The sequence below is a fragment of the Scylla paramamosain genome, unplaced genomic scaffold, assembly GCF_035594125.1.
Source record: "Scylla paramamosain isolate STU-SP2022 unplaced genomic scaffold, ASM3559412v1 Contig28, whole genome shotgun sequence".
Classification (NCBI taxonomy): Eukaryota; Metazoa; Arthropoda; class Malacostraca; order Decapoda; family Portunidae; genus Scylla; species Scylla paramamosain.
In genome coordinates this window covers 344,416-371,237 of record NW_026973693.1, presented here as the reverse complement: position 1 = coordinate 371,237, position 26,822 = coordinate 344,416, and the positions used below count along the sequence as shown (strand labels likewise).

General features: G+C 42.5%; 1 protein-coding gene and 1 long non-coding RNA gene across 13 annotated transcripts in view; one reads left to right on the top strand and one right to left on the bottom strand.

The window, feature by feature from the left end:
• The window catches only part of LOC135097678 (uncharacterized), a 28,261-nt gene extending 16,352 nt beyond the window's left edge, over nucleotides 1-11,909 (top strand). Inside the window, exons 3-8 of one of the 6 annotated variants that reach the window (XM_063999624.1) lie at nucleotides 4,052-4,158; nucleotides 6,999-7,132; nucleotides 7,337-7,531; nucleotides 7,955-8,064; nucleotides 8,979-9,231; nucleotides 11,299-11,909. In XM_063999624.1, the coding sequence (XP_063855694.1) occupies nucleotides 4,052-4,158; nucleotides 6,999-7,132; nucleotides 7,337-7,531; nucleotides 7,955-8,064; nucleotides 8,979-9,212 (780 nt within the window). In that variant the 3' untranslated portion in view covers nucleotides 9,213-9,231; nucleotides 11,299-11,909. Of the gene's footprint in view, nucleotides 1-4,051; nucleotides 4,159-6,998; nucleotides 7,151-7,336; nucleotides 7,532-7,954; nucleotides 8,065-8,978; nucleotides 9,232-11,102 lie in introns of all 6 variants that reach the window. The other 5 variants (XM_063999623.1, XM_063999627.1, XM_063999629.1 and 2 more) reach the window with 5 other exon arrangements.
• LOC135097681 (uncharacterized) lies at nucleotides 9,433-25,283 on the bottom strand. Of its 7 annotated transcripts, none has more exons than XR_010265967.1 (7): nucleotides 24,944-25,275; nucleotides 16,595-16,761; nucleotides 15,677-15,776; nucleotides 13,127-13,228; nucleotides 12,434-12,533; nucleotides 10,642-10,780; nucleotides 9,433-10,334 (listed from the first exon to the last, which is right to left on the bottom strand). It is a non-coding gene; the product is annotated as an uncharacterized LOC135097681 (long non-coding RNA). The 7 variants fall into 7 exon arrangements; XR_010265968.1 differs by lacking the exon at nucleotides 9,433-10,334 and adding an exon at nucleotides 12,739-12,938 and having other exon boundaries at nucleotides 10,374-10,780; nucleotides 24,944-25,283; XR_010265964.1 differs by lacking the exon at nucleotides 9,433-10,334 and having other exon boundaries at nucleotides 10,374-10,780; nucleotides 16,543-16,761; nucleotides 24,944-25,276.
• Between the last annotated feature and the right edge of the window lie 1,539 nt (nucleotides 25,284-26,822).

Here is a 26,822-nt window from a genome sequence, read left to right as displayed (position 1 = left end):
ACCTGCCAAAATGATAATTACTCCCAGTGAGGTCTAAAGCACTGGATGATGGGGTGCTGTGAACTTATCATTAAACGCAGCTGTGACCTCAATGAATGTTTCCCTTTGTGTCTCACAAGAAAAGGGGACAGTCACAGCCTGCTCTCTAAAGACAACTCTCTTCCTTCACACAAAACTACAAGCATCTAATTACACACACACCCTTCACTCAATTATCATGGAGACTCCTACACCAGCCTCATAGAGTCACCATCGGGGGAGGGGACAACAAATGTCCCCAGGTCAGACTGCTCTTCTGGTATCGACCCTAAGTGTCTTGACACCGCTCAACTTTTTCTTCATTAACTCCTGCAACATTTGCAGTCTTGGATCCAATTTTCAGTCTGTAAAAACACCATCTCTCCTCTACTAAACCTAATTTTCTTTTCCTCACTGAAACACAGGTGTCTAAGGCAACTGACATTAGCCCCATTTTTGTTCTCCTACTTTCTCTATCCTCATTTTCAATCCAAAGCTGGATGTTGCATTTATGTGCACAACAACTTAACCTGCTCTCTTGCCCATGCTCTTGAATCTTCCGAGTTTTCCACCATCTGGCTACGATTACAGTCACTCTCAAACTAAATGTATCTGTGCTGTATACCTCTCACCTAACTCCTCTGACTTTAAAAAATTCTTTGACTTCTTAACTTCCAAAGTGGAGCACATTCTGACCCTCTTCCCTTTTGCAGAGATCTCCATTCTTGGAGACTTCAATGTTCACCACCAGCTTTGGCTTTCCTCTCCCTTCACTGACCATCCTGGTGAACCAGCCTTCAACTTTGCTATCCTCCACAACCTAGAGCAATTGGTGCAACACCCTACTTGTATTCCTGACCATCTTGGAGATATGCCCAACATTATTAACCTTTTCATAACCTCTAATCCTTCTGCTTATGCTGTCACCCTCTCTTCTCTGTTGGGCTCATCCAGTCACAATCTCATATCTTTATCTTGTCCTATCACTCCAATCCTTCCTCAGCATCCCCATAAGCAGAAGTGCCTCTAGGATTTTGCCTCTGCTAGCTGCAGGGACCCAAGGAGGTATTTTGCTGATTTTCCTTGGAATGACTACTGCTTCCATGTCAGAGACCTGTCTGTGTGCAGAGTACATAACAGAGGTAGTAGAGTCTGACATGGAGGTGTACATTCCTCACTCTTTACCTTCCAAATCTTGGTTTAACACAGCTTGTTCTCTTGCTATACATGATAGAGAGGTGGCCTACAAAAGGTACTTAAGCCTTCCATCACCAGAATATCATGGGCTTTATATTTTTGCCCGGAACCATGCCAAGTCTGTTCTCCAACTAGCCAAAAACTCCTTTATTAATGGAAAGTGTCAAAATCTTTCAAGATCTAACTCCCCTTGTAACTTCTGGCACCAAGCCAAAAACATCTCCAATAACTTTGCTTCTCCTTCTTTTCCTCCTTTATATCAACCGGATAGTACCACTGCTATCACATCTATCTCTAAACCTGAACTCTTTGCTCAAACCTTTGCTAAAAACTCTACCTTGGACAATTCAGGGCTTGTTCCTCCCTCACCTCCACCCTCTGACTACTTCATGCTACCTATTAAAATTCTTCACAGTCATGTTTTCATGCCCTCCCTGGCCTAAACCCTCGGAAGGCTTATGGACCTGATGGGGTGCCTCATATTGTTCTCTGAAACTGTGCCTCTATGCTTGCACCTTGCCTAGTCAAACTCTTTCAACTCTGTCAGCATCTACCATTCCTTCTTGCTGGAAGTTTGCCTACTTTCAGCCTGTTCCTAAAAAGGGTGACTTCAAATCCCTCAAACTGCCATCCTATTGTTTTAATTTCCTGCCTATCTAAAGTTTTTTAATCAATCATCAACAAGAAGATTCTTAAACATCTATCACTTCACAACCTTCTATCTGATCACCAGTATGGGTTCCATCAAGGCCACTCTACTGGTGATCTTTTGGCTTTCCTTACTGAGTCTTAGTCATCCTCTTATAAAGATTTTGGTGAGACTTTTGCTGTTGCTTTGGACATATTAAAAGTTTTTGATAGAGTTTGGCACAAAGCTTTGATTTCCAAACTACTCTCCTGCGCCTTCTATCCTTTTCTCTGTAACTTCATCTTAAGTTTCCATTCTGACCGTTCTATTGCTGTTGTGGTAGATGATCACTAGTCTTCCTTTAAATCTATTAACTGTGGTGTTCCTCAGGGTTCTGTCCTATCACCCACTCTCTTCTTATTATTCTCCAGTGACCTAAACCAAACTTCTTGTCTTATCCACTCCTACACTGATGATACCACCCTGCACTTTTCTACGTCTTTTGTAGAAGTCCAACCCTTCAGGAAGTAAAGAGTTCATGCAGGGAAGCCACAGAAGACCTGACTTCTGATCTCTCTAAAATTTCTGATTGGGGCAGAGCAAACTTAGTATTATTCAATGCCTCAAAAACTCAATTCCTCCACCTATCAACTTGACACAACCTTCCAGATAACTATCCCATCTTCAGTGACACTTAACTGTCCCCCTTTCTACACTGAACATCCTTGGTCTGTCCTTTTCTTATAATCTAAACTGGAAATTTCACATCACATCCCTAGCTAAAACAGCTCTTATGAAATTAGATGTTCTGAGACATCTTCACCAGTTTTTCTCATCCCCCCCAACTGCTAACTCTGTACAGGGGCCTTATCTGTCCATGTATGCTTTACATGTCTGGGGGGGTTCCACTTGTACTGCTCATCTAGACATTATGGAATCAAAAGCTTTTTGTCTCATCAGCTCCTCTCCTCTAACTGACTGTCTTCAGCCGGTTTCTCATCACTGCAATGTTGCATCTCTTGCTATCATCTACCGCTGTTTTCATGCTAACTGCTCTTCTAATCTTGCTAACTGCATGTCTCCCCTCCTCTGACGGCCTCGCTGCACAAGACTTTCTTCTTTCTTTCACCCCCTATTATGTTCATCTCTCTAATGCAAGAGTTAACCAGTATTCTCAATCATTCATTCCTTTCTCTGGTAAACTCTGGAACTCCCTGCCTGCTTCTGTCTTTCCACCTTCCTATGACTGGAATTCCTTCAAGAAGGAGGTTTCAAGACACTTATCCTTCAATTTTTGACTGCTGCTTTGGACCCTTTTATGGGACTGGCATCTCAGTGGGTCTTTTTATTTTTTGGTTGGGGGAGGGGGAGGGTTGTTGCCCTTGGCCAGTGTCCCTCCTACTTGAAAAAATAAATAAATAAAAATATCACCACCCATATCTTCCCAACACAAATACTGACAACAGACCCTGTGTCAGGCTGTATGTACCAGATGAGGCCGTGTCAATGCTCACCTTTGAGAACGTCATATTTGAGGCGCCTGACGTGAGACAGCAACTCATAGCCAAGGTTGCTGTCGTCTCCGCTAGCTGGTACATGGAGTCCTCTCGAGTATTGGTGTCATTCTGGTAAACTCTGGAGCTCCCTGCCTGTGTCTGTACTTCCTTATATAAGACACTTCTTAAATTTAGGGTAATTTTTTTGGCTCTGTCTTCTAGAGACTGGTACCTCAGTGGGCCCTTTTATTTTTATTTATTTATTTATTTATTTTATTTCATTTTATTTTATTTCATTTCATTTCTTTTTTTTATTTTTTCCTCTCTCTCTCTCTCTCTCTCTCTCTCTCTCTCTCTCTCTCTCTCTCTCTCTCTCTCTCTCTCTCTCTCTCTCTCTCTCTCTCTCTCTCTCTCTCTCTCTCTCTCTCTCTCCTTTTTGTTGGCCTTAGCCAGAGTTCCTCTTACATAAAGGAAAATCTTGTATACTGATGTACATACTTATGGAAGTTAGGATAAAATGTATTGCATGTTGATGTACTGTTTAAAACCCAAATACCTCACACTACAGACTATTAAAGATACAGAATCCTTGCTGAACCATCACTGGAACCATGAAAACACCCCTGAAAACACCATAACAACTGGAAGTATTGGAGGTAAGAGAGAGAGCAAAACATTTGGGAGTGCAGTTTATTATCTGTCTCCCATACAGGACTGGTGGTGTATCCCTCACATCTGGTCATCAAGGAGTACCCCATGGTCAAGTCCTTGCACACCGATCCGTTCTGATGGAAGCAGTTGGAGGGTGTGGAGGATGGGGTGAGAATGACTGTCCTTATCGCCCATCCGTTATATCCTTCAGTATCTTCTTTTCTTCACCTGCACTGTGTTTTTTCCTCTTGCATCCTTCAGTAATATTGTTTTCTTCATGCCTCCTGTGTTCTTTTTGCTTCTGTTTTATCCTTCATTATACCTTTCTGTTATATCCTTCAGTGATATCCTTTTTCTCCTCCTGCAGTGTATTCTTTTTCCCTCTTATCATATCATGTATCCTTCAATGATATCTTTTCTTCATCTTTGCTGTATTCTTTTTCCTCTACTTTATCCTTCATTATCCATTTCTTCACTCATCCTGTATTCCTCTTTCTTCTTTCTTTAATGCACACTTTCCTCCACACACACAATTTAAACCTTTCTATCATGCATAGTTACCCTCACCCCCTCCTTGCTCCACGCACACACACACACACACACACACACGCACGCACGCACGCACGCACGCACACACGCACGCACGCACACACGCACACAAATGATGTTATGGTGATGTGATACAGTTGGAGGATGGAGTGCTGAGTCTGTTGCTGCAGTCAGTAGACATGCTGGCTGCTGGCTGACGGAGTGTACTGTGGTCCCGTTGATTTCACTCTCAGCAATGACTCCAAGAAGACCATAGCAGAGTACCAGGTGTGTATTGTGAAGAGGTGAATTGAATGGCTGTATTTTTCATTCTTTCTTCTGTGGTAAAAGAATGTCAAAAGCAAGCTCGTTCTTCGCTTTCTTGTCTTCCTGTAGTCATTTTTATTGCTTTTATATTCTTTCCACTAATTCTTCTCTCTTCCTCTACTTCCTACAGTCACTTTCATTTAAGTTTTCTCTTCATTTCACTAATTCTTTTCACTCTCTATTTCTTATAGCCACTTCCATTACTCTTTCTTATTCTCCTCTCTCCCTCCATGTCTCACAGCCATTTTCATCGTCCTTTTCTAGTTCACTAATTCTTCTCACTTCCTCTGCTTCAAGATAACTGGACCACAGGAGCATGTTGTCACAGCTCTAGGGAAACTGTGCACATCCCTCAGCAGTAACATAGCTATCCCAGTAGTGACAGGATATTTGGACACTCACTACAATGCAAGGAAAGTTTACGTCAAGGACCAGATCTTGTGCTGCTCTTGGAGAAACATTGTGCATCTCTTGAACGAGAGTGAGACTGGGGACCCTCTTCTAGATAATCGGAATGGTTCTGAAGTTAGCCTTGTGTCTTCTGTCCCTAAGGATCCTCCAGTCCTTGCATCTCCCCTTTGGCACCATATCTTGTGCTGCTCTCAGAAAAAAGTGCTTCTCTGGAATGAAACTGAGAGTGAGGATGGTGTTTCAGGTGCTGGGAATAGTACTGAACTTAGTCTCATTTCTGGTGTCCCTGTGCATCTCTCAGTCCTTATATTAATGTGATGTCTTGCTAACTCTCATGCTGTCTCACTCAGTTTGGTACAATTGTTTACTGCAAGTTTAGAGTTTAGTTTTCAATGTAAGGTCACTGATAGTAAAAGGAGTGGTTGAATGCTTCTCTTTCTCATCTTGTCTTCCTTTTCCTTGTCTTCTTCCTCATTTACTTGCATTTCTCTCATTCTCTACCTCCTGGTCTTTTCCTTCATCTCTCTCTCTCTCTCTCTCTCTCTCTCTCTCTCTCTCTCTCTCTCTCTCTCTCTCTCTCTCTCTCTCTCTCTCTCTCTCTCTCTCTCCTGGATGGAGCAGTTTTTGTGGTGAGACACACAGGGAACCTTAACTCTCATGCCTTGGGTCTTATGGGAACTGTTTTCAAAGAGGAAGAGTCTGGTTTGTGGTAAGACACACTGGGAACCTTAACTTTTATCCCCATATTGTGAAATGACTGAGGTGTTATGGGAACAGTTTTCAAAGAGTCTGGTTTGTGGTAAGAAGTGCAGGGAACCTTAACTTTTATCCCCATATTGTGAAATGCCTGAGGAGTTATGGGAACTGTTTTCAAAGAGTCTGGTTTGTGGTAAGACACACTGGGAGCCTTAACTTTTATCCCCATATTGTGAAATGCCTGAGGTGTTATGGGAATTGTTTTCAAAGAGGACTCTGGTTTGTGGTAAGAAGTGCGGGGAACCTTAACTTTTATTCCCATATTGTGGAATGCCTGAGGTGTTATGGGAGCTGTTTTAAAAGAGGAGTCTGGTTTTTATGATTGCTTGGTTGATGATGCAGAATACTATTAACTATTTCCTCAATCATGAAAAAAATGTCCTTGGAAAATCCCATCAACTTTCATAAGGACTGTTTTCATGATAATGAGTCATGTTCTCATAGGTGTTTCTTTCTTCTGGTGATGCAGAATACTTGTTAAACCAGAAACATGAAGTACCCTTGAAAATTCCAGTATTTCTAAACGTCACTGAGATGGTTAGTCCAGTGACTGTGTTTTGTTGTTTTCTTGTGTATATTTTGTCTCTTTCATTCCACATAGTTCTTTTGTTTCTTCTCAGGATCAAAAGATATTGATTGAGATACTGGGGAGGGATGTGAGTGCATGGCCAAGGTGAGGCCCAGATCTTTACAGAGGTGAGTAGAGAGAGAGGTGTGTGTGTGTGTGTGTGTGTGTGTGTGTGTGTGTGTGTGTGTGTGTGTGTGTGTGTGTGTGTGTTTTATGCACAGACAGAAAACACATGCATTTTTTGTATCATTCCAACATTTTCCTCTTCTCAACTTTCCTGTTGCCCTTCCAAATATCCAGCTTTTCTTTGATCCTTCAGTGAAAAACCTCCCTTTCCTTAACTCTTTGTTGTATCCCCTCAATATCCAGCCTTTGTTTGTCTCTGCAATAATGGATCTTTTCTGTGTATTTCCTCCAGGATCTATTTACCCAAGAACAACTTGTCAACAATTCCTGTAGATGTCGTCATCAGTGAGGTCAGTGTTAGATACCAACTTGCTGCTCAGGTGTCTGTTGTACCTGCTGGTTGGCATCTCCACTTTGTCTCTCCTGGTAACCAAGTCTGTATGTGTATGTGTATCTATTAATTTATTTCTGTGTGTATTGTGTCTGTCTATCTGTGTGAATGTGGAGAGTTTGGGGTGAATCTCGCTTGATACCTGATGGGGATGGATTGCTGTGTGCCTCTCAGTGCAGCAGCCTGTCAGTCCAGATGGCATTTGACAGCTGTTTCTCACTCCACATATTTACACAAAGGTGCTGACAGATTAGCAGCAGGAGTGGGAACTGCAGTGGCTGTAACTCACATGACTTCACTGGTACCAATCCAGACCACCTGGCTTCCAGAGGGACAGGCTTGTGTCACCCTGACCTTACCTCTACCTATACATCTACCACTGCACTACATTTGGAATCTGGTTGAGTACATGTACTCAGACCCAAGCCTGATGTGTGTGTGTGTGTGTGTGTGTGTGTGTGTGTGTTTTGTCTATCTCTCTTGAAATCAAGTCATTGTTGTGTCTTGGAGGGAATAAGAGTGTGTTTGTGACTATCTATCTATCTATCTATTTGTTTAAATAAAGTTGTTGGTAGCATCTGAGGGAATGAGAGGAGTGTGAGCTCAGTATGATGTGCAAGGAGTTTATGGATGTTTTAACGTTTTGTAATTTAAGTATTTATTAGTGTGCATATCTTTTTTTTGCATGCAAGATTTTAATACCTTACTTTATCATTTTGTCTGCATCTAACATACAGTCTCTCTCTCTCTCTCTCTCTCTCTCTCTCTCTCTCTCTCTCTCTCTCTCTCTCTCTCTCTCTCTCTCTCTCTCTCTCTCTCTCTCTCTCTCTCTCTCTCTCCACCAATTCTCCTTACAGGCTTGGTGGTGTATCCTGAAAATTTGAAGATCCAGGAGAACTCTGTCACCAAGAACCTGCAAATGAATGTCATTGGGTGGCTGATGGCAGCTCCTCAAGTGAACCCAGAGGTGAAGGAGGCTGTCACTGGAGGGAGCAGGGAAGTAGGGGTTAGAGTGAAGATGTTTAGAAAAGAGGGATGCAGCACTGTGGTTGTGAAGAGTAGCCATCATTTTTATTTTAAGGGTGTTTTTAAGTTATTTGGCTTGTAGTGCAGTGGTCAATGAGACTATCCCTTTCCAATGGGGACCCAAAATAAGAATAAAGACAGACTTCATATTCTGAGTGTTAATGGAAGTAAGAATAATAATCAGAAATAGCAACCATTATCACTATCCTCAGTTTCTTCATGTCAAGCTTGATAAAGTTAGATTTAAAAAAGAAATAGGAAGGAACTGGTTCTCAGATTGAGTGATAGATGAATGAAATAGACTCAGTAGTTAGGTTAGTGCTGAGTCATTAGGGAGCTTTAAAAGATTAGACAAATTTATGCATGAGGATGATAGTGAAAATAGGTAAGCACATTTCCTGCAGGGATTGTCATGTGTAGACCAGACGGCTTCTTGCAGTTTCCCTTGTATTCTTACAATTATTATACCACTGATATGATGCCACAACACAATGGTAATGGTGGTGATGGTGTGTTCCCGAGTGATGCAGGTGATAATGGGGCTTGATATGAGTGTCGAGGGCATGGAGGGTCCCATCACCTTTGCTCCTGTGACCTCTGGCTCTTCTAAAAAGGGAGTTGCATCCTTCACGGTATTTTTATGTCTGCTGGTGTGTAGTGGTAAGGATTATCCAAGATTGGAGAAGTGTTTTGGGACCTTCCTCATGAAAAAATTCGTCATAGGGAAAAGAAAATACAGAAGCAGGCAGGGAGTTCCAGAGTTTACTGGTGAAAAGGATGAAAAATTGTTAATAATGGTGAACTCTTGTATTGGAGAGGTGGACCACCACCATCACCACTACTTATTCTCCACAGATCACTGGGCTAATAAAGTACAGTATGATGGGTGCCTTGGAGAAGCTGTGCCTTGAGTTGAAGGCTGCAGTTACCTTCAGAAAAGAGCAAAGCTGCAACAAGTCATCCAAGTACTTTGTCAAGAAGGTTTATGTTGAAGGCAACCTCCTGCACTGCTCTCAGGAGAACAGTGGGACTCATGGATGCCTCCAAGACCCACAGAGGATTGGAAGGCATAAATTCAATCTTGGATAACTATTGACATTTAAAACTGGTGACTCCACTTGTCAGATTGTAGGTGGGAAAGTTTAAAGGGTTGATTGATGGGAACATTGTTGATCTTAATTTTTTTTTGGTAAAGTACTGTAAATCACATGCATGTGAAGTTTCAAATGGATGAAATAGCATGAATGGTATTGTAGTTGAATTGTTCTTTGTAGCTGGAAAAAAAATTAGGGTTGATTAATGGGGAAACTATTGTTCAAAATCCTTTTATTGTAAACTAGATCATGTACATAGTTGTGAATTTTTTTTTGGAATGAAATAGCATGAATGATATTGTAGTTGTTTGTGTTGTACTATGGGTAAACCATTGGAAAAAATGTAGTAGTTGTGAACAAAATTGGATTAACTAAACATCCCTGAGGTTGTAGTTGCGAAATTTTGGTGTAAATTAATGTAAACAATGAAATAGTTACTTAATCATTAAAGTTTTAATCTTATATTAGGAGTCATTGGAAATTAGCTAAAATAAACACCCTTATATCATCTTAACCCTATAATGACTAACCAACTTTCCTCTCAAATCATAGCATAGTTTTAACACAAGTAAACAGTGCACAGCTTTGCCAAATGTTGTCATAAATCTGTGTTGGAAATATAGTCTTCATCAAGCATTATTGTTGTATGAGTTATCATTGCTGTCATGTGTTGTTTTAAGGAGACACTGATTTTGCAGTTTTTTTTTTTTTTTTTTTTCCTACACCTATTCAAAAGTTTAAAAATCTTTCAGTTTTCTGTGCATGTGTTCTAGTGTCCTCTGCATTCTTTCTTGTCATTCTTTCATACTCAGAGCTAAATGCATTGAACTAACATTCCCATTTCTATTATTCAGCAACTCATGAAATTAACACCAGAGTAGTTTGGTGTTATGGAAACTCTGAGAGAGAGAGAGAGAGAGAGAGAGAGAGAGAGAGAGAGAGAGAGAGAGAGAGAGAGAGAGAGAGAGAGAGAGAGAGAGAGAGAGAGAGAGAGAGAGAGAGAGAGAGTCCTTTTTTCCTCTTCTCTCTCATGTCATGGCCCAGGACAGGGTGATGTCCTTGGAACATCGTCATTTGCATTCCCTAATCACAGACAGATGTGCCTCCTCACTCATTCCTCCATGTTGGAGAAAATAATTGCGTTAATGAACATGTCTTGCACTTTATCATTACTTTTTATTATTATTATTATTATTATTATTATTATTATTATTATAATTATTACTACATTTACAGTAGTCCCTCACTGTTAGCAGTTCAATTAGTGTAGCCAAACCAATGTCAAAAGTGAAATTTGCCAAACGTGAATAGTACTATAAATGGGGTTCACCCTTTTGACTTGCATTTGAAAGCAAAGACATTATACATGAAACATTAACAGCAATATAGAATACAATAGATAATAGATGACAGATGTTATTTACCTTTAATTATTTATAGTTAAGCCTGGTGAGAGGAGCGAGTGTGGTAATTGTGTAGGTGCACTATTAATATTTGGCACCCAAACCAGTGTCATCCATATCCAAGTGTCCATGCCCTCCACCACTTGTAGAGGTTGCACTCCTGGGGACAAACACCAAAGATGTGGTTAATTGCTGCAAAAAAACAGTAAGATGGCTGTTGGGAGGTTCACAAAAATCAAACAATGCACATGGACGACAAACAAGGGGTTTTGTAGAGAGAGAGAGAGAGAGAGAGAGAGAGAGAGAGAGAGAGAGAGAGAGAGAGAGAGAGAGAGAGAGAATTTTGTGTGTGTGTAGGAGAGAGAATACAAGAAATTATTTCTATTAAGAGAGAATTTTGCGTATGTGTAGGAGAGAGAATACAAGAAATTATTTTTATTAAATTTATTACTATTATTATTCTAAATTTATTCATATTTCAGAGGAATGACTGACAGAAGAGACAAAGAAAAGAGGAGGAAGAATATAAGAAAGGAAGGAAGGAAGAGAAGAGGGGGACATGAGAAGGATGAAATAAAGGAGAGAGAGAGAGAGAATGTTACTGATTGTGAGAATTAATTATCATTATTATTATTATGTTCAAAATGTATTACTTATATTTGCATTGTTTTTTTCCAGAAGTGATAGAAAGAAGGAAGAGGAGAAGATAGATGATAATAAGGAGGGAAGAAAGAGAAAGAGAGAGAGAGAGAAGACAACAAAGAAGGAAGAGGACATGAGAGAAGAATGAGGTTAATAGAAGAGGAAGAAAAAAAGAAGAAATGAGAGAAAGATAGAAAAGATAAAAGAAAAATAAATCCTCCCCCAGCCCCCTTTCTCTCTCTCTCTCTCTCTCTCTCTCTCTCTCTCTCTCTCTCTCTCTCTCTCTCTCTCTCTCTCTCTCTCTCTCTCTCTCCCACAATCCACAGACCCACAGTATGTCTCCCACAGTATGTTGACAAACCCAGTCACTCCCCACAGCCTCTCACAAATATACCTCTCTCTCTCTCTCTCTCTCTCTCTCTCTCTCTCTCTCTCTCTCTCTCTCTCTCTCTCTCTCTCTCTCTCTCTCTCCATGCCTAAGAGAGGAACCTGGTCAGTCCCTGTGAGAAATTTTGCAACATTTTCTGTTCAAGCAAGAGTTCATGAAAGACTTCCCATTCCCAAACAGTACAAATGACTGGATGGTCTGGGAAGTATTCACTCTGGAAATACAGTGAGGGGTTAATGAAAGGAAGAATATTGGAAAATGTGTGTTAATTTAGATTCCTGTGGTGTGTGGATGGAAGGACTGGGTGAATATAGACAGCAGAAGAGGTGAGGAGTGTATGCTAACTAAAGGCAGGAAGTGAAGGACTGGATAAATATTAGACAGAAGAGGTGATAGAAGCAATGGACTAGATATACAGAGATAAGGAAGGGTTGGATAAATATTAGACAAGAGGTGATAGAGGCAAAGAAGGACTAGATATGTAGAGACAAGGAAGGGCTGGATAGAGGAGGTGACAGAGGCAAAGACTGTACACTAATAATGAAAAATAGCTAAAATGAATGACAGAGGGAAGATGAAAGAGCGAAGAACAACTAAAATAGATGATAAGCAGGTGGAAATACCTACAAACAAGCCTATCAACACCCAAACACCCCTAACACACACACACACACACACACCCCAGCTCCTCCAGTGTGAAAGATATTCATGTATAAGCAAGCCATTTTAGCCCACAATCCAAACACTTCACCCCTGACCTGACGCACCAGCATGCACACTCACTGCTGTGTTGCTGGTTTTGCTGGACGTGTCATTCCTGATTGCTGTCAGTTCATTTTGGCCTAAAACCTTCATGCTTCATCCTTCACTTCCTGTTGTGAAACTGTTGCAAAGAAGGGAGAGTTTTTGTTGCAACATGAATTCCAAATCAGATTCAGTACTTTTATGAAATCTTTCAAGACGACAACCCTGATATTGAACTTCATCACCACACACACACACACACACACACACACACACACACACACACACACACACACACACACACACACACACACACACACACACACACCAGTTACAATGCTTACTTCAGTGCACACTCTTCACTCCTTTAGAGATGAGCAAATGAGTGAACAGTGAATAAATCTGTTAATAAGCACACTGTGTTTTGCTGCAAAGAATCAGACACTGCCATATTTTCACTGCCGTTCGCCACTCATGTCCAATGAAAGGTTTGTGGTCTGCCTTCACCATAGTCTTCCTGGCACTTACAAATCAGGGCCACAAACTGAGGAGAGCAATAGAGTACTTGGAAAGAAACCACTGGGAAGATCTTGAGATGGTGTGTGGAGGAAGGCATGACAACACTCAACAATAAGGAAGAAATTGTCTACAGCTGCAAGTGGGAGATACTCATGGGCTGTCCAACCCCAGAAGGGAAATTATGGACAAATAATGATGCAATGAAAGGCACACCTGAATGGACTGCTGGCCAGCTGATGTCTCTTGAATGCTCCTCTTCCTCCTCTTGGTTTTACTCCCTGCGTGGTGGCACAGACGTCATGTCTCCCAGTCGGTCTGTGGAATTTTTTTTTTTTTATGTAGGAAGGACACTGGCCAAGGGCAACAAAAATCCAATAAAAAAAATGCCCACTGAAATGCCAGTCCCATAAAAGGGTCAAAGCAGTGGTCAAAAATTGATGAATAAGTGTCTTGAAACCTCCCTCTTGAAGGAATTCAAGTCATAGGAAGGTGGAAATACAGAAGCAGGCAGGGAGTTCCAGAGTTTACCAGAGAAAGGGATGAATGACTGAGAATACTGGTTAACTCTTATGTTAGAGAGGTGGACAGAATAGGGGTGAGAGAAAGAAGAAAGTCTTGTGCAGCGAGGCTGCGGAAGGAGGGGAGGCATGCAGTTAGCAAGATCAGAAGAGCAGTTAGCATGAAAATAGTGGTAGAAGACAGCTAGATATGCAACATTGCGGCGGTGAGAGAGAGGCTGAAGACAGTTAGAGGAGAGGAGTTGATGAGACGAAAAACTTTTGATTCCACCCTGTCTAGAAGAGCAGTATGAGTGGAACCCCCCCAGACATGTGAAGCATATTCCATACATGGACAGATAAGGACCTTGTACAGAGTTAGCAGCTGGGAGGGTGAGAAAAACTGGTGGAGACGTCTCAGAATGCTTAACTTCATAGAACCTATTTTAGCTAGAGATGAGATGTGAAGTTTCTAGTTTAGATTAATAAGAAAAAGAGAGACCAAGGATGTTCAATGTAGAAGTGGGGGACAGTTGAGTGTCATTGAAGAAGAGGGGATAGTTGTCTGGAAGGTTGTGTTGAGTTGATAGATGAGTGAATTGAGTTTTTGAGGCATTGAACAATACCAAGTTTGCTCTGCCCCAATCAGATATTTTAGAAAGATCAGAAGTCAGGCATTCTGTGGTTTCCCTGCATAAGCTGTTTGCTTCTTGAAGGGTTTGACATCTACGAAAAGACATGGAGAAGTGCAGGGTGGTATCATCAGCATAGGAGTGGATAGGACAAGAAGTTTGGTTTAGGTCATTGATGAATAATAAGAGAGTGGGTAACAGGACAGAACCCTGAGGAACACCACTGTTAATAGATTTAGAAGAACAGTGACCGTCTACCACAGCAGCAATAGAACGGTCAGAAAGGAAACTTGAGATGAAGTTACAGAGAGAGGGATAGAAGCTATAGGAGGGTAGTTTGGAAATCAAAGCTTTGTGTCATACTCTATCAAAAGCTTTTGATATGTCTAAGACAACAGCAAAAATTTCACCAAAATCTCTAAAAGAGGATGACCACGACTCAGTAAGGAAAGCCAGATAACCAGTAGAGTGGCCTTGACAGAATCCATACATAAAAGGTGATGAGATAGAAGGTTGTAAAGTGATAGATGTTTAAGAATCTTTCTGTTGAGGATAGAATCAAAAACTTTTGATAGGCAGGAAATTAAATCAACAAGACATAGTTTGAGGGATTAGAACAGTCACACTTTTTAGGAACAGGCTGAATGTAGGCAAACTTCCAGCAAGAAGGAAAGGTAGATGGTAACAGACAGAGTTGAGTTTGACTAGGCAAGGCACAAGCAAAGAGGCACAGTTTTTGAGAACAATAGGAGGGACCCCATCAGGTCCATAAGCATTCCGATGGTTTAACATCATTGCAAAGAATTTTAATAGGCAGCAGCAGCAGCAGCAGCAGCAGCAGCAGCAGCAGCAGCAGCAGCAGCAGCAGCAGCAGCAGCAGCAGCAGCAGCAGCAGCAGCAGCAGGGTGGAGGAGAGAGAGGAACAAGCCCTGAATTGTCCAAGGTAGACTTTTTAGCAAAGGTCTGAGCAAGGAGTTCGGCTTTAGAGACTGATGTGATAGCAGTGGTGCCATCCGGTTGAAATAAAGGAGAGAAAAAGAAGCAAAGATGAGATGTTTTTGGCTAGTTGCCAGAAGTCATGAGGGTAGTTAGATCTAGAAAGATTTTGACACTTTCTGTTAATGAAGGAGTTTTTGGCTAGTTGGAGAACAGATGTGGCATGACTTTGGGCAGAAATATAAAGCGCATGAGATTCTGGGGATGAAAGGTTCAAATACCTTGTGTAAGCCACCTTTCTATCATGTATAACACAAGAACAGGTCGTGTTAAACCAAGGTTTAGAAGGTTTAGGTCGAGAAGAAAAGTGAGAGATATATACCTCCATACCAGATACTATCACCTCTGTTATGCGCTCAGCACACAGTCAGATTAGAAAACTGAGCATCACATCTTCAGAGCATGTGTGTGATGACAACCTGCCAGTTTTTGATGCCTTCCATTGCAGTAAGTCAAGCACCAGAGCTTTGGTCTGTGGGCTTTACAATTCATCATTTCTTTTTTTTTCTTTTTCTTTTTTTCAGTGCAAACCTTTCCACCACTTTGTGGACATGACATGACATGACAATTAAAAACTTTCAGATTTTGGAATTTTGGACCGAGAATTCTCAATTGTGCCAACAAAATACAGTATTCACCTGAACCACCTGTCAGTCACAAGGCTCCCAGTGAGGTGTGCTTGTTCCTGAGTCATGGAAGTCTCCCAAGGTTTCTTCCACTTGCTCTCCGTGTTACCACCTGCAGGGAAAACGCACACATCAATACTCCTGCTGCTTGATACATGTTTGACTCACAACTTAGTCTAGAATTTAACCATTCACTACAACATTACACAGCATGGAATGCACAGCTGAAAACATTTATATGCACATTCAAGAAAGGAAACAACTAAAGAAGCAGATTGTGCAATTTCTAGCCAGTATAGTGCATAGACATGGCTGTGAAAGAAAAGAAATGCTTCATGTTGGTCTGGGAGTCAGGAAAGATGTAATAAGTACTAGTAGTTAAAAGAGTTCATCACCAGGTAGGACAAGATGGATAACTAATTTTTTCACACCCTCGTCTCTGGTAAAAGTCACTCACAAAAATGATTGACCCCGGGCAGGTCTTTTTCCACTCAACCTTCCACATCTTCTAATCTTTGGTGGATTAACTTAACAAGTAAAAGTTTCCTTACGAAGGGTGGCAGTTCACTCAAAGGAAGGGGATCAAGTAAATCCATTCACACCTTTTTTGCTATGGGCCTTCCCTCCCCTTCATTTCTCTCTCTCTCTCTCTCTCTCTCTCTCTCTCTCTCTCTCTCTCTCTCTCTCTCTCTTTAATAGGCTGTTTGGATAACTATTTCACTCTAGAGAGAGAGAGAGAGAGAGAGAGAGAGAGAGAGAGAGAGAGAGAGAGAGAGAGAGAGAGAGAGAGAGAGAGAGAGAGAGAGAGAGACACACACACACACACACACACACACACACACACACACACACACACACACACACACACACACACACACAGAGTTTGGCCAGTGCTGGGAGGGGTTGGTGACTTGACACGTATTCCCACACCTGGACACCAGCAACCACCACCACCACTTAGCAGCCTGCAAAGATCCTCAGTGGATGTGAAATCACTCGGTGATATCAAAAGAGAAGATGGTGACCAGCATGAGGCCACATATTTTTGAGGGCTTCATGGATGAGGACCTCAGCATAGCACACACAGATAAACCAATCTGGAAAATTGAAGAAGACAATGTAAAAATAGAAGAAATATGCAGCTTAACAGCGATGATAAAGGTGTTGAAGGAAGGAAGAGAAGTGGGTGGTGACAATGTAAAAAAGATATCCAGTGATATATTAGAGATGAAAAGAGAGAGATGGAAAGAAAAAAAGAAAACAAAGAACTAAGAGAAGAGGTGACAAAAATAGTGAACTTAAACAAGAAGTACTGTGAAGAAATTAAGAAACTCAAGGGAGAGAATGAAGAGTTACAAAAAACTTTGCAAGAGAAAGGAAGTTAAAAGTTGGAAAGAAGAGGGAGAACAACAACAAGAGGTGGAGATGGAGGAGATAATAAGGCAACAGCAACAGGAACACAATAAGGATATTAAAAAGAAAGGATTAAAATATCAAAGGGAAAAGGTAATCTTGTGAGAGACACAGTACAGAGAAAGATGTGTGTGGTGGTATTTAGGATTAAGGAGAAGGACCTACCCATGAAAATAGCTTGTGAGAAATAAGTGAAAAAGGGGTAAGGAAATTATAGAAGTGGTGGAGGAAGGAGAGGGAATAATTGAACACACTGAAAAGGTTTACAGGATTGGAAAGTATGAAGAAAGCAGAACAAGACCAAGGAAAATAAGATTCATGTCACAAACACCAGCAAAACATGTCTTGCAAGGAACAGGAAAATTGGCAAATGACGGAATGAAGGAAATATAGATAAAAAAAAGACATGAATGAAGAAGAAAGTGAAGAACTGAGAGTAGAGGCTCAGTCAAAAAAACGGGAAGAACACAAGAACAAGCAAAAAGATTCACCTGGAAAGTCATGGACATGAAAATGAGGAAATGGTGACACAAAGATGCCACACAAGATCACCAAGCAGAAGTTTATAGATTATGTATACTAACATAGGTGGTTCGGTGTCCAGCCTATTGGAACTTACAGACTACTTAAAGAACAATAAACAAGATGTGGTATGTTTAACAGAAACCAAACTAAAAAGGAAATAAAGTTGGATGAGAGAGAGAGAGAGAGAGAGAGAGAGAGAGAGAGAGAGAGAGAGAGAGAGAGAGAGAGAGAGAGAGAGAGAGAGAGAGAGAGAGAGAGAGAGAGAGAGAGAGAGAGAGAGAGAGAGAGAGTGTGAAGAGACACACTAAGGGGAACAAGGAAAGCAAGAAAATAAGTGACAGGTGCTGGAAAAAAAAATGGAGATAAACAATGAATTACAGACATGGAGGAGGAGTAGGAGGAGAGGAAACAGGAGAGCGACTACGATAAAAAAATAAATAAATAAATAAATAAATACATAAAAAAAATGAAAGGGGAAGAGGGAAGAAGAAAGAAGATAATGAGAGGGGGAAGGAGGGAGGGTAGGGAGATAAAAAGGGAGGAAGGGAAGGGGGAAGGAAGGTTGGGTCCAGGCTGATCGTTGCACATGACAAAGGGGAAGGAAGGTTGGGTCCAGGCCGATCGTTGCACAAGACAAAGGGGAAGGAAGGTTGGGTCCAGGCTGATCGTTGCACATGACAAAGGGGAAGGAAGGTTGGGTCCAGGCCGATCGTTGCACATGACAAAGGGGAAGGAAGGTTGGGTCCAGGCTGATCGTTGCACATGACAAAGGGGAAGGAAGGTTGGGTCCAGGCTGATCGTTGCACATGACAAAGGGGAAGGAAGGTTGGGTCCAGGCCGATCGTTGCACATGACAAAGGGGAAGGAAGGTTGGGTCCAGGCTGATCGTTGCACATGACAAAGGGGAAGGAAGGTTGGGTCCAGGCTGATCGTTGCACATGACAAAGGGGAAGGAAGGTTGGGTCCAGGCTGATCGTTGCACAAGACAATTTATGTTCTCGGCGTAAACAATCATAAATTTTTCTGTACCATCACATTAGAGGATGCACAGTGTGAGGAGGAGGAGGAGGAGGAGGAGGAGGAGGAGGAGGAGGAGGAGGAGGAGGAGGAGGAGGAGGAGGAGGAGGATGGTGGGTGTGGTAGAAAAAAAAATTGTAGAGAAGAGGAGCAAAACAGAGAGCTGTGGCAGAACTGCATGGAAAAGAATGAGTGGTAAACAAATGAGGAGTAAGATGAATAACACGAAAAAAATATGAGGTAAAAGAAAAAAGATTAAATGCAAAACGCTAAACAGAACAAGGTAATGGATGACAAATGAAACAATGAATATAGCTGGCTAGTGTAGACATGGCGCCTTGTGTTGCTGAGTCGACAGGTTGTGTTAGTTCTCCTGTTCTCGAGGCCTTCGTTGCGAAGGTCTCAGAGGTGGAGGCTGAGTTCCATCGAAGGATCTCGGAGGTGCAGGCTGAGTTTCGTGAGAGGATCTCAGACCTGCAGGCTGAGTTCTATGAGAGGATCTCAGCACCTGTGGGAGGGTCGTGCCCCACCGTCACCTTACCTAGTAAGGCGACGGAGGAGCAGTGGTCGGTTGTGTGCAGGGGAGCCAAGAGGGTGAAGGTGCTCAGGGCACCTTCCGTGGAGACGAAGAATCCCTTCAATGTGCTGGAGGAGGGGAAGGAGAAGGAGGTGGACAGGGCTGGAGGAGGCAAGAAGGAGGGGGCAGATGCAGTTACCCTGCCCCAAGGTAGAGTGCTTGTGTTTGGTGATAGTCAGGTTAGGCACTTAGATAGTGCGTTCTGTGCTAGGGATAGGAAGCGTAGGTCGAGGGTGTGTTTGCCGGGGGCCGGGATAGGGAAGGTAGCTGATAGGCTAGACACGTGCTTGGAAAAAGATGGGACCAAGCCCATTGTTTTTCTCAGTGCGGGAGGGAATGACCTTGGTAAGGTCAGGAGTGAGGAGCTTATCAGGAGGTTTCGACAGGCTTTGGACAGGATTAGGGACAAGGGCGGGATCCCCGTGGTATGTGGTGTCTTGCCGAGGAGGGGAGTTGGTGCTGAGTGGCTGTCCAGGGCTATTACAGTGAATCGCAGGCTCGCGAATCATTGTAGGAGTAATGGATGGACGTTCATCGACAACTGGGACCTTTTCTATGGCAGGGACACCTTGTACGCCAGGGATGGAGTGCATTTGTCACGCCAGGGTGTTCGTGTTTTGGCCGAAACACTCGAGCGGGAGGTAACTGCACTCCAGCACTTTTTTCGTTAGTCGGGAGGGAAGAAGGGGTAGTGAGGAGAAGGCAAGGGGCAAATTAGTTAAATCTAGAAAGGAAGCTAGCTTAGGGATGGTGAGAAATAGCTTAAGTGTTTACTACACAAATTGTAGAAGTATTCTGAATAAAATAGACTTGCTTAGAGGAATAGCGAGTGTAGAGAAATTTGATATCATTGCTTTGACTGAAACTTGGTTAGATATGTCAGGAAAAGTATTTGATCCAGAGGTTAAGATAGATGGGTATTCAATGTTCTATAAAGATAGAGAAAACAGGAGAGGAGGAGGTGTCGCGTTATACGTTAGGGACACATTACAGTGCTGTATGAACAATAGAATTAAAACAGATAACAAAGCAGAGTCGATATGGGTAGATATTAAGGAAGGATCGCAGTCAGTAGTACTAGGGGTAGTTTACAGACCACCGACCAGTACAGAGGAAATTAACACCTCACTGTGGCAGGAATTAAATAGAGCAGGCAGGTACAGTCAGGTATGTGTGGTAGGAGATTTTAATTTTAGGAATATCGACTGGAGTCTGATTGTGGGTAACAAGGAAGCAGAGGAATTCCTTAAGGTAATTCAGGATAATTTTTTAAAACAGGTAGTCGTAGAACCCACAAGGGGGAATAATATTCTAGATTTAATTCTTACTAACAGGGAGGAAGCAGTCACGCAGGTAGAGGTTGGAGGACAGCTAGGTAACAGTGACCATAGGGAAATTAGGTACAAGCTAGAATGGGAAGAAACTGTTAGAAATAAAAACACTAGTAAAATACCTGACTTTAGGAGAGCAGATTTTGAAGAATTAAAAGGTACCTCCAAGGAGTGGACTGGCAAGGGATGCAGGGTGAGGTCAGGTCAGGGACGGAGTTCAGAGAGATAAGGCAGGATGAGGGAGGTGAGGTGAGGCTCCAGAAGGGAGGAGGAAAGAGGAAGGGGGAGATAGGCGTGAGTATGTTGGAATGTCAGGTCATGCTGAAATGAGAGAGGTAAGGTCGAGGCGAGTTGATGAGGGAGGGGAGAGGATGGTAGGGAACGAGATGAGGGGTTTAGGTGAAGTAAATGTAGATGAATTGTATAAATATTTCGTAGATAAAGTTCATACAGGTCAATTAGCAAATATCCCGTATAAAACAATAAGATCACAAAAAAATGACCCTAAATGGATGACTGCTAGGTTAAAGCATTATATAGGGCGTAAGAGAAGTATATATAAGAGATTAAGGGCAGGTGAAGAAGTTTTAAGGACACAGTATAATGAATTAGTTAGAACAGTCAGGAAGTTAACGAGGAAAGCTAAGGAAAATTATGAATTAAAGGTAGCCAGCCAGGCGAAGACGGACCCCAAGGGATTTTATCAGGTATACAGGACGAAAAATAAGGATACTGTAGGTCCATTAAAGGCAGCAGATGGGGAGCTGGTTAGTTCTGGGGAGGAGATTAGTAAACTTCTGAATGATTATTTTTTAACTGTCTTCACTCAGGAAAACATGCAGGATATGCCAGATAGTGAACAGGTGTTTAGAGCAGATGAGTATGAGAAGCTGACGGATATTTCCATAACTAGGGAGATAGTGGAGCAGGAGATAGATAGGCTAAAAAGTTCAAGTCACCAGGACCTGATGAAATATATCCCAGAGTACTGAAGGAATGTAAAAAGATTATTAGTGAGCCGTTAGTTTCTGTCTTTAGGAAATCACTGGAGTCGGGTGAGGTACCAGAAATGTGGAGGCAGGCTAATGTAGTACCCATCTTTAAGAAAGGGGATAAAACTTTAGCGTCTAATTATAGACCGGTCAGCTTAACTTCAGTTGTAGGTAAAATGTTAGAGTCAATAATAGCCAGGAACATTAGGGAACATTTAGACAAACATAACTTGATAAATCAGTCACAGCATGGCTTCACGAAGGGGAAGTCTTGCCTGACAAACTTGTTAAGTTTTTACAGTAAGGTGTACGAGGCAGTAGATAATGGAGATAGTTATGATATCTTATATCTGGACTTTAGTAAAGCATTCGACAAGGTGCCCCATCAAAGGCTCCTGAGAAAGGTTAGGGCGCACGGGATAGATGGGAAGGTGTTAGGTTGGATAGGGTCATGGCTTGGTAACAGGCGACAGAGAGTGCTAATAAACGGCTCGAAATCCGAGTGGGGTCATGTCATTAGTGGGGTGCCACAGGGATCAGTATTAGGGCCATTATTATTTCTAATATATATCAATGACTTGGATAGTGGAATTAATAGCGATGTTAGTAAATTTGCGGATGACACAAAGATAGGTAGATTAATTAGGTCAGAAGCGGATGCCATCGCCTTGCAGACAGACTTAGATAGAATGAATGAATGGACGGATAGATGGCAAATGCAATTTAATATCAATAAATGCAAAGTGCTTAGCGTAGGTAGAGGAAACCCACACAATAGGTACACATTAAACACCCAAACTCTGGTAGGTACAGGGTACGAGAAAGATTTAGGAGTTATAGTTAGCTCTGAACTCCGTCTAGGGAAACAATGCATAGAAGCCAGAAACAAGGCAAATAGGGTACTAGGATTCATTTTTAGGAGTGTTAAAAGTAGAAGGCCGGAGGTAATATTAAAGTTATACTTGGCGCTGGTCAGACCTCATCTAGACTACGCTGTGCAGTTCTGGTCCCCACATTACAGGAAAGATATAGGTCTATTAGAATCAGTACAGAGGAGAATGACTAAAAGGATACAGGGGATGAGGAGTATTCCTTACGAAGCGAGGTTGAAGCGGTTAAATTTACATTCTCTAGAGAGACGTAGGTTAAGAGGGGACCTGATAGAGGTCTTTAAGTGGTATAAGGGTTATAACAAGGGAGATGTAAGCAAAATTCTTAGGATCAGCAACCAGGGTAGAACAAGAAATAACGGGTTCAAGCTTGAAAAATTTAGGTTTAGGAAGGAGATAGGAAAAAATTGGTTCTCGAATAGAGTGGTAGATGAGTGGAACGGACTCAGTAATCATGTAGTTAGTGCTAGGACACTAGAGAGCTTTAAGAGAAGATTAGACAAGTTTATGGATGGGGATGATAGGTGGAAATAGGTAGGAGTGTTTCATACAGGGACTGCCACGTGTAAGCCTGGTCGCTTCTTGCAGCTTCCCTTATTTCTTATGTTCTTATGTTCTTAATTAGTTTGCTTATGAAAATATGAAAAGAACAGTCTCTCTCTCTCTCTCTCTCTCTCTCTCTCTCTCTCTCTCTCTCTCTCTCTCTCTCCAACTACATTTTTCGTCACTGTGGCAGTATATTAATACCTAGTTTAAGGGTGAGAAAGGGGAGAGGGAGAGGGAAAAACGGGATGGTGGGAAATAAACAGGATGAGAGAAGGGAAAATGAGAGGAAAAGGATGGCGGGGAAGAAGGTAGAGGTGGAGTAGAGGGAGGAGTGTGGAGAGAAATGAGGGGTCGGGGATGGGGCAGTGGGAGGAGAGAGAGGAAGAAGGATGAGAGGGAGAAGGAGGGATAGCAGGGGGAGAGGGAGGGGAAGGATGGGAGGGAGAGAGTAACAGGAGCAGTGTGAGGGAGGGGAAAGATGACGGAGTAATGGAGGTCCTTTGTTCTTATGAGGCGAATGATGTGTTCATGTGTACGTCTAGCAATGATGTGACGACGCGGACCGGGCTGGGAACGCTGCATTGGAGGGTCGGTGGGAGTAACAGGAATGACAATAGAGGAATGTGCATTAGTTGGGAAAAAAAAAAAAATCACCCCTGAGCTAATGTACCGTATGTGGCCTTTGAATGCTGTTCTGATGAGAGAGCAAAGCGCTTCAAAACACGAGGTTATGAGTCATTACCAGATGAACATTTTCCCTGTCCACGCACAATCAGCAAGGAACAATCATCCACCTCTATTTAACCCGCCATTATTACCTAACAACCCCAACAGATACTGTTTCATTTCCACCAGTTTTCAGACCTCACCTGCAGCGGCCGCGTCACGGTACCTACCTACGTGTCGCTTTCCTGCCACACCGACGCCGCCCCGTGACACTGACGCCAATATTCACAACACAACGAATACTTGCCGCTGCGTGACAGTCTCCGAGCAGAGGGAGGGAGGGAGGGAGAGGCATCAACTCCCCCTCGTGATGGGGTGAGAGGTAGTAAGATGGTTCTTGGTAGTTCGCTCGTCTTAAAACACGCAATGAATCAATCGTTATTATTATTTAAATGCTTGTCTTTTTATCCCAACACTGATTTGTCATTTAGTGCAACATGAAGTCGCTATTTAATATCAACCGATACAATTCGAAAATAAAGCTCGTGAAATGTGGACACAGAGAGAGTAAAAACACGTCATTATGCTGAGGTCGTCGACTGGCGGGGCGGTGCCTCTGTTTGCCCGCCTCTGTCTGGGGAGCTCTTGGAAATGTTGACAATGCAGTGCAACAGTTTAGGGTTATTATTCATTTGATGGATAATTAGTTTAAAGCTTTAAAGTTACAACTTCCGACATCTCACAATGATTTCCTGGAACACAATCCTGAATATTGCCACAGGTATGAACACTAAATGCAGAAAATAATTGTCTTGTTGGACTTGCGTAGCATAGTAAAGTATAAACAAAAGTGGGATATTCAAGTGCCATGATAAACTCCAGTAAAGTGAGCTGGTTCTTGATACTAAGTTAAATATAGGACCACTGCAGAAAAAAAAAATCTAATTTTCAGAAAGAAAACTTGCAAAATTACATCAGAACAACCCAACGACAGAGAAGGCCGCTCTACAATGCCTGTATATACCAGCATACTGTGCCGTGCCCCCCCCCCCTCTTGCATACAAACAGTAATACCCTCCCCCACAAACACTAGTTACTGTAGAGGCAATTTTCTCTTCCTTGACATGGTAGCTGGCCCCCCTCCTTCTCTCTCTCTCTCTCTCTCTCTCTCTCTCTCTCTCATATTGTAGATACCGTAAGTTATGTAATTAAATCGATCTGACTAGTACACAAGTGTCTGTTGCTCTTTGAGATTCACTTGCAATATTGAATTATTGTCAACATACGTACTACAGCTGGAAGTAAACTTCGATATGATTTACCAGTAAGTTAGCGTGACGAATTTCCTGGACGTGGGGTGACCACACAAAGGCGCTGAGGTTACACAGGAAGAGGGATCACTCTCAACATCACTGGATGTTTGTCCCTCAAGATATGCGCATATGTTTGGAGTGCCAAGTCTACCGGGAGTGCGTTGCCAACGAAACAAGGAAGCCTTAAGTCCAATGCCGACCAGAACATTACCAGGCAAAACAACCGCTATATGAGCAAGTTCTGTATATGCCGACAATGATATTCCAGCTTATTCTTTCTCAATATTGTCTAGAAACTCAGCGCTCTGATATCAGTAAACCTCTGCAGATGTTGGCAGCCCTGCGGGACCCCCACAACACAGCGCCTTACCACTCGCTGATTGGCTAAACCTTGGCCGCTCACATCTTGCGCCTCGCTGCCTGACGCAAGCCTCGCCGCTCGCCCGCTCAACACCACAGGAAGAAATGCATAGAATCTGTGCGAGGTGTCAGGAAGGGATTTGTGAACCCTTTGGTGGCAATGCACATTGTTCCTGCGTGTTCCTCTCCCCCAGCAGTGATAAAGATGAAGCATTATAAGCCTTTACCTCCCAAGTGCCGCCGTGCAGGAAGCTGGTGAAAAACGGCTTGCCAGCCACCGCCGCCTTCACCATAACAAACTTATTCCACGGTGTGTTTGCGCCACCGAGAGGAATTTAAAGTCCCTCTTGCGCGCTTACAAATGGTATTCGATTTTCACGTGTTTGGAATGGAGTCTGCGAGGGATATTAATACGAGGGGGCATTTGATAGGGAAATGATAAATAATGGTGTTGAAATGTTTACATTAAAATACATAACGAGGCAGAAAAAAAGTAGATATTGAGTACACACACACACACACACACACACACACACACACGTAAAGCCTGAACAACAACAACAAAAAAAGAAAAAAAATAATAATAATCACGTGGAAATAAACAAATTAAGGAAACTTTACACAACCTGCAGTAAAGAGACACGAGTAAAGAAGAGAAAAAGAAAAAAAAAAGAAAAAGACTAAAAAGAGTGACCTCCAATTACACGCCGTCAGGACCAACCACCAACCACCACAAGGGTCTCAAGGAGGAGAATGCACATAGAGAGAGAGAGAGAGAGAGAGAGAGAGAGAGAGAGAGAGAGAGAGAGAGAGAGAGAGAGAGAGAGAGAGAGAGAGAGAGACAGAAGCTATGTGGAAAAGGAAACACAAATTTTGAAAATACACAAGCATACTGGATAAACACACACACACACACACACACACACACAAGGAATAACACAAGACATTTCATCATCTCAATGCACTTTCTCTCTCTCTCTCTCTCTCTCTCTCTCTCTCTCTCTCTCTCTCTCTCTCTCTCTCTCTCTCTCTCTTCTGCCTCTTCTGTAATCTTTTATTCTCCCGCTAACGAAGAATAAGGATGCTGCTTCATCCCGACCAACAACAAAACACACGAGGAAAGAGATGGTGGATGAGCGCCTTCCTGGATGACATATTCGTCTCCCATGGGATGAGCTCAAAGCCATAACTGCCTGGGAGGTGCCTGGGAGATGAGAGATGCTGCCAAAGATGATAGGATGGTGGAAGTGGTTTAGAGGAGAGATGCAGGGAAATGATGCAGTGGTAGAAGAAATGATAGGATGCAGAAAGAGAAGATAGATGCTGAGAGATGACAGAAAACGAGGAAATACGAGGATAGATCGAGAAAGAAGGGTTGCCTGGTACTATTGCACGAGATGAAAGGATGATGGCGGGAAGGGAAAGACGAGGCATCGAAAAAAGACTAAATCATGGAAGGGAGACATGATGAAAGTGCACCAGAAAAGGAGTAACGAATGCTGGGGAACACACAAACACACACACACAC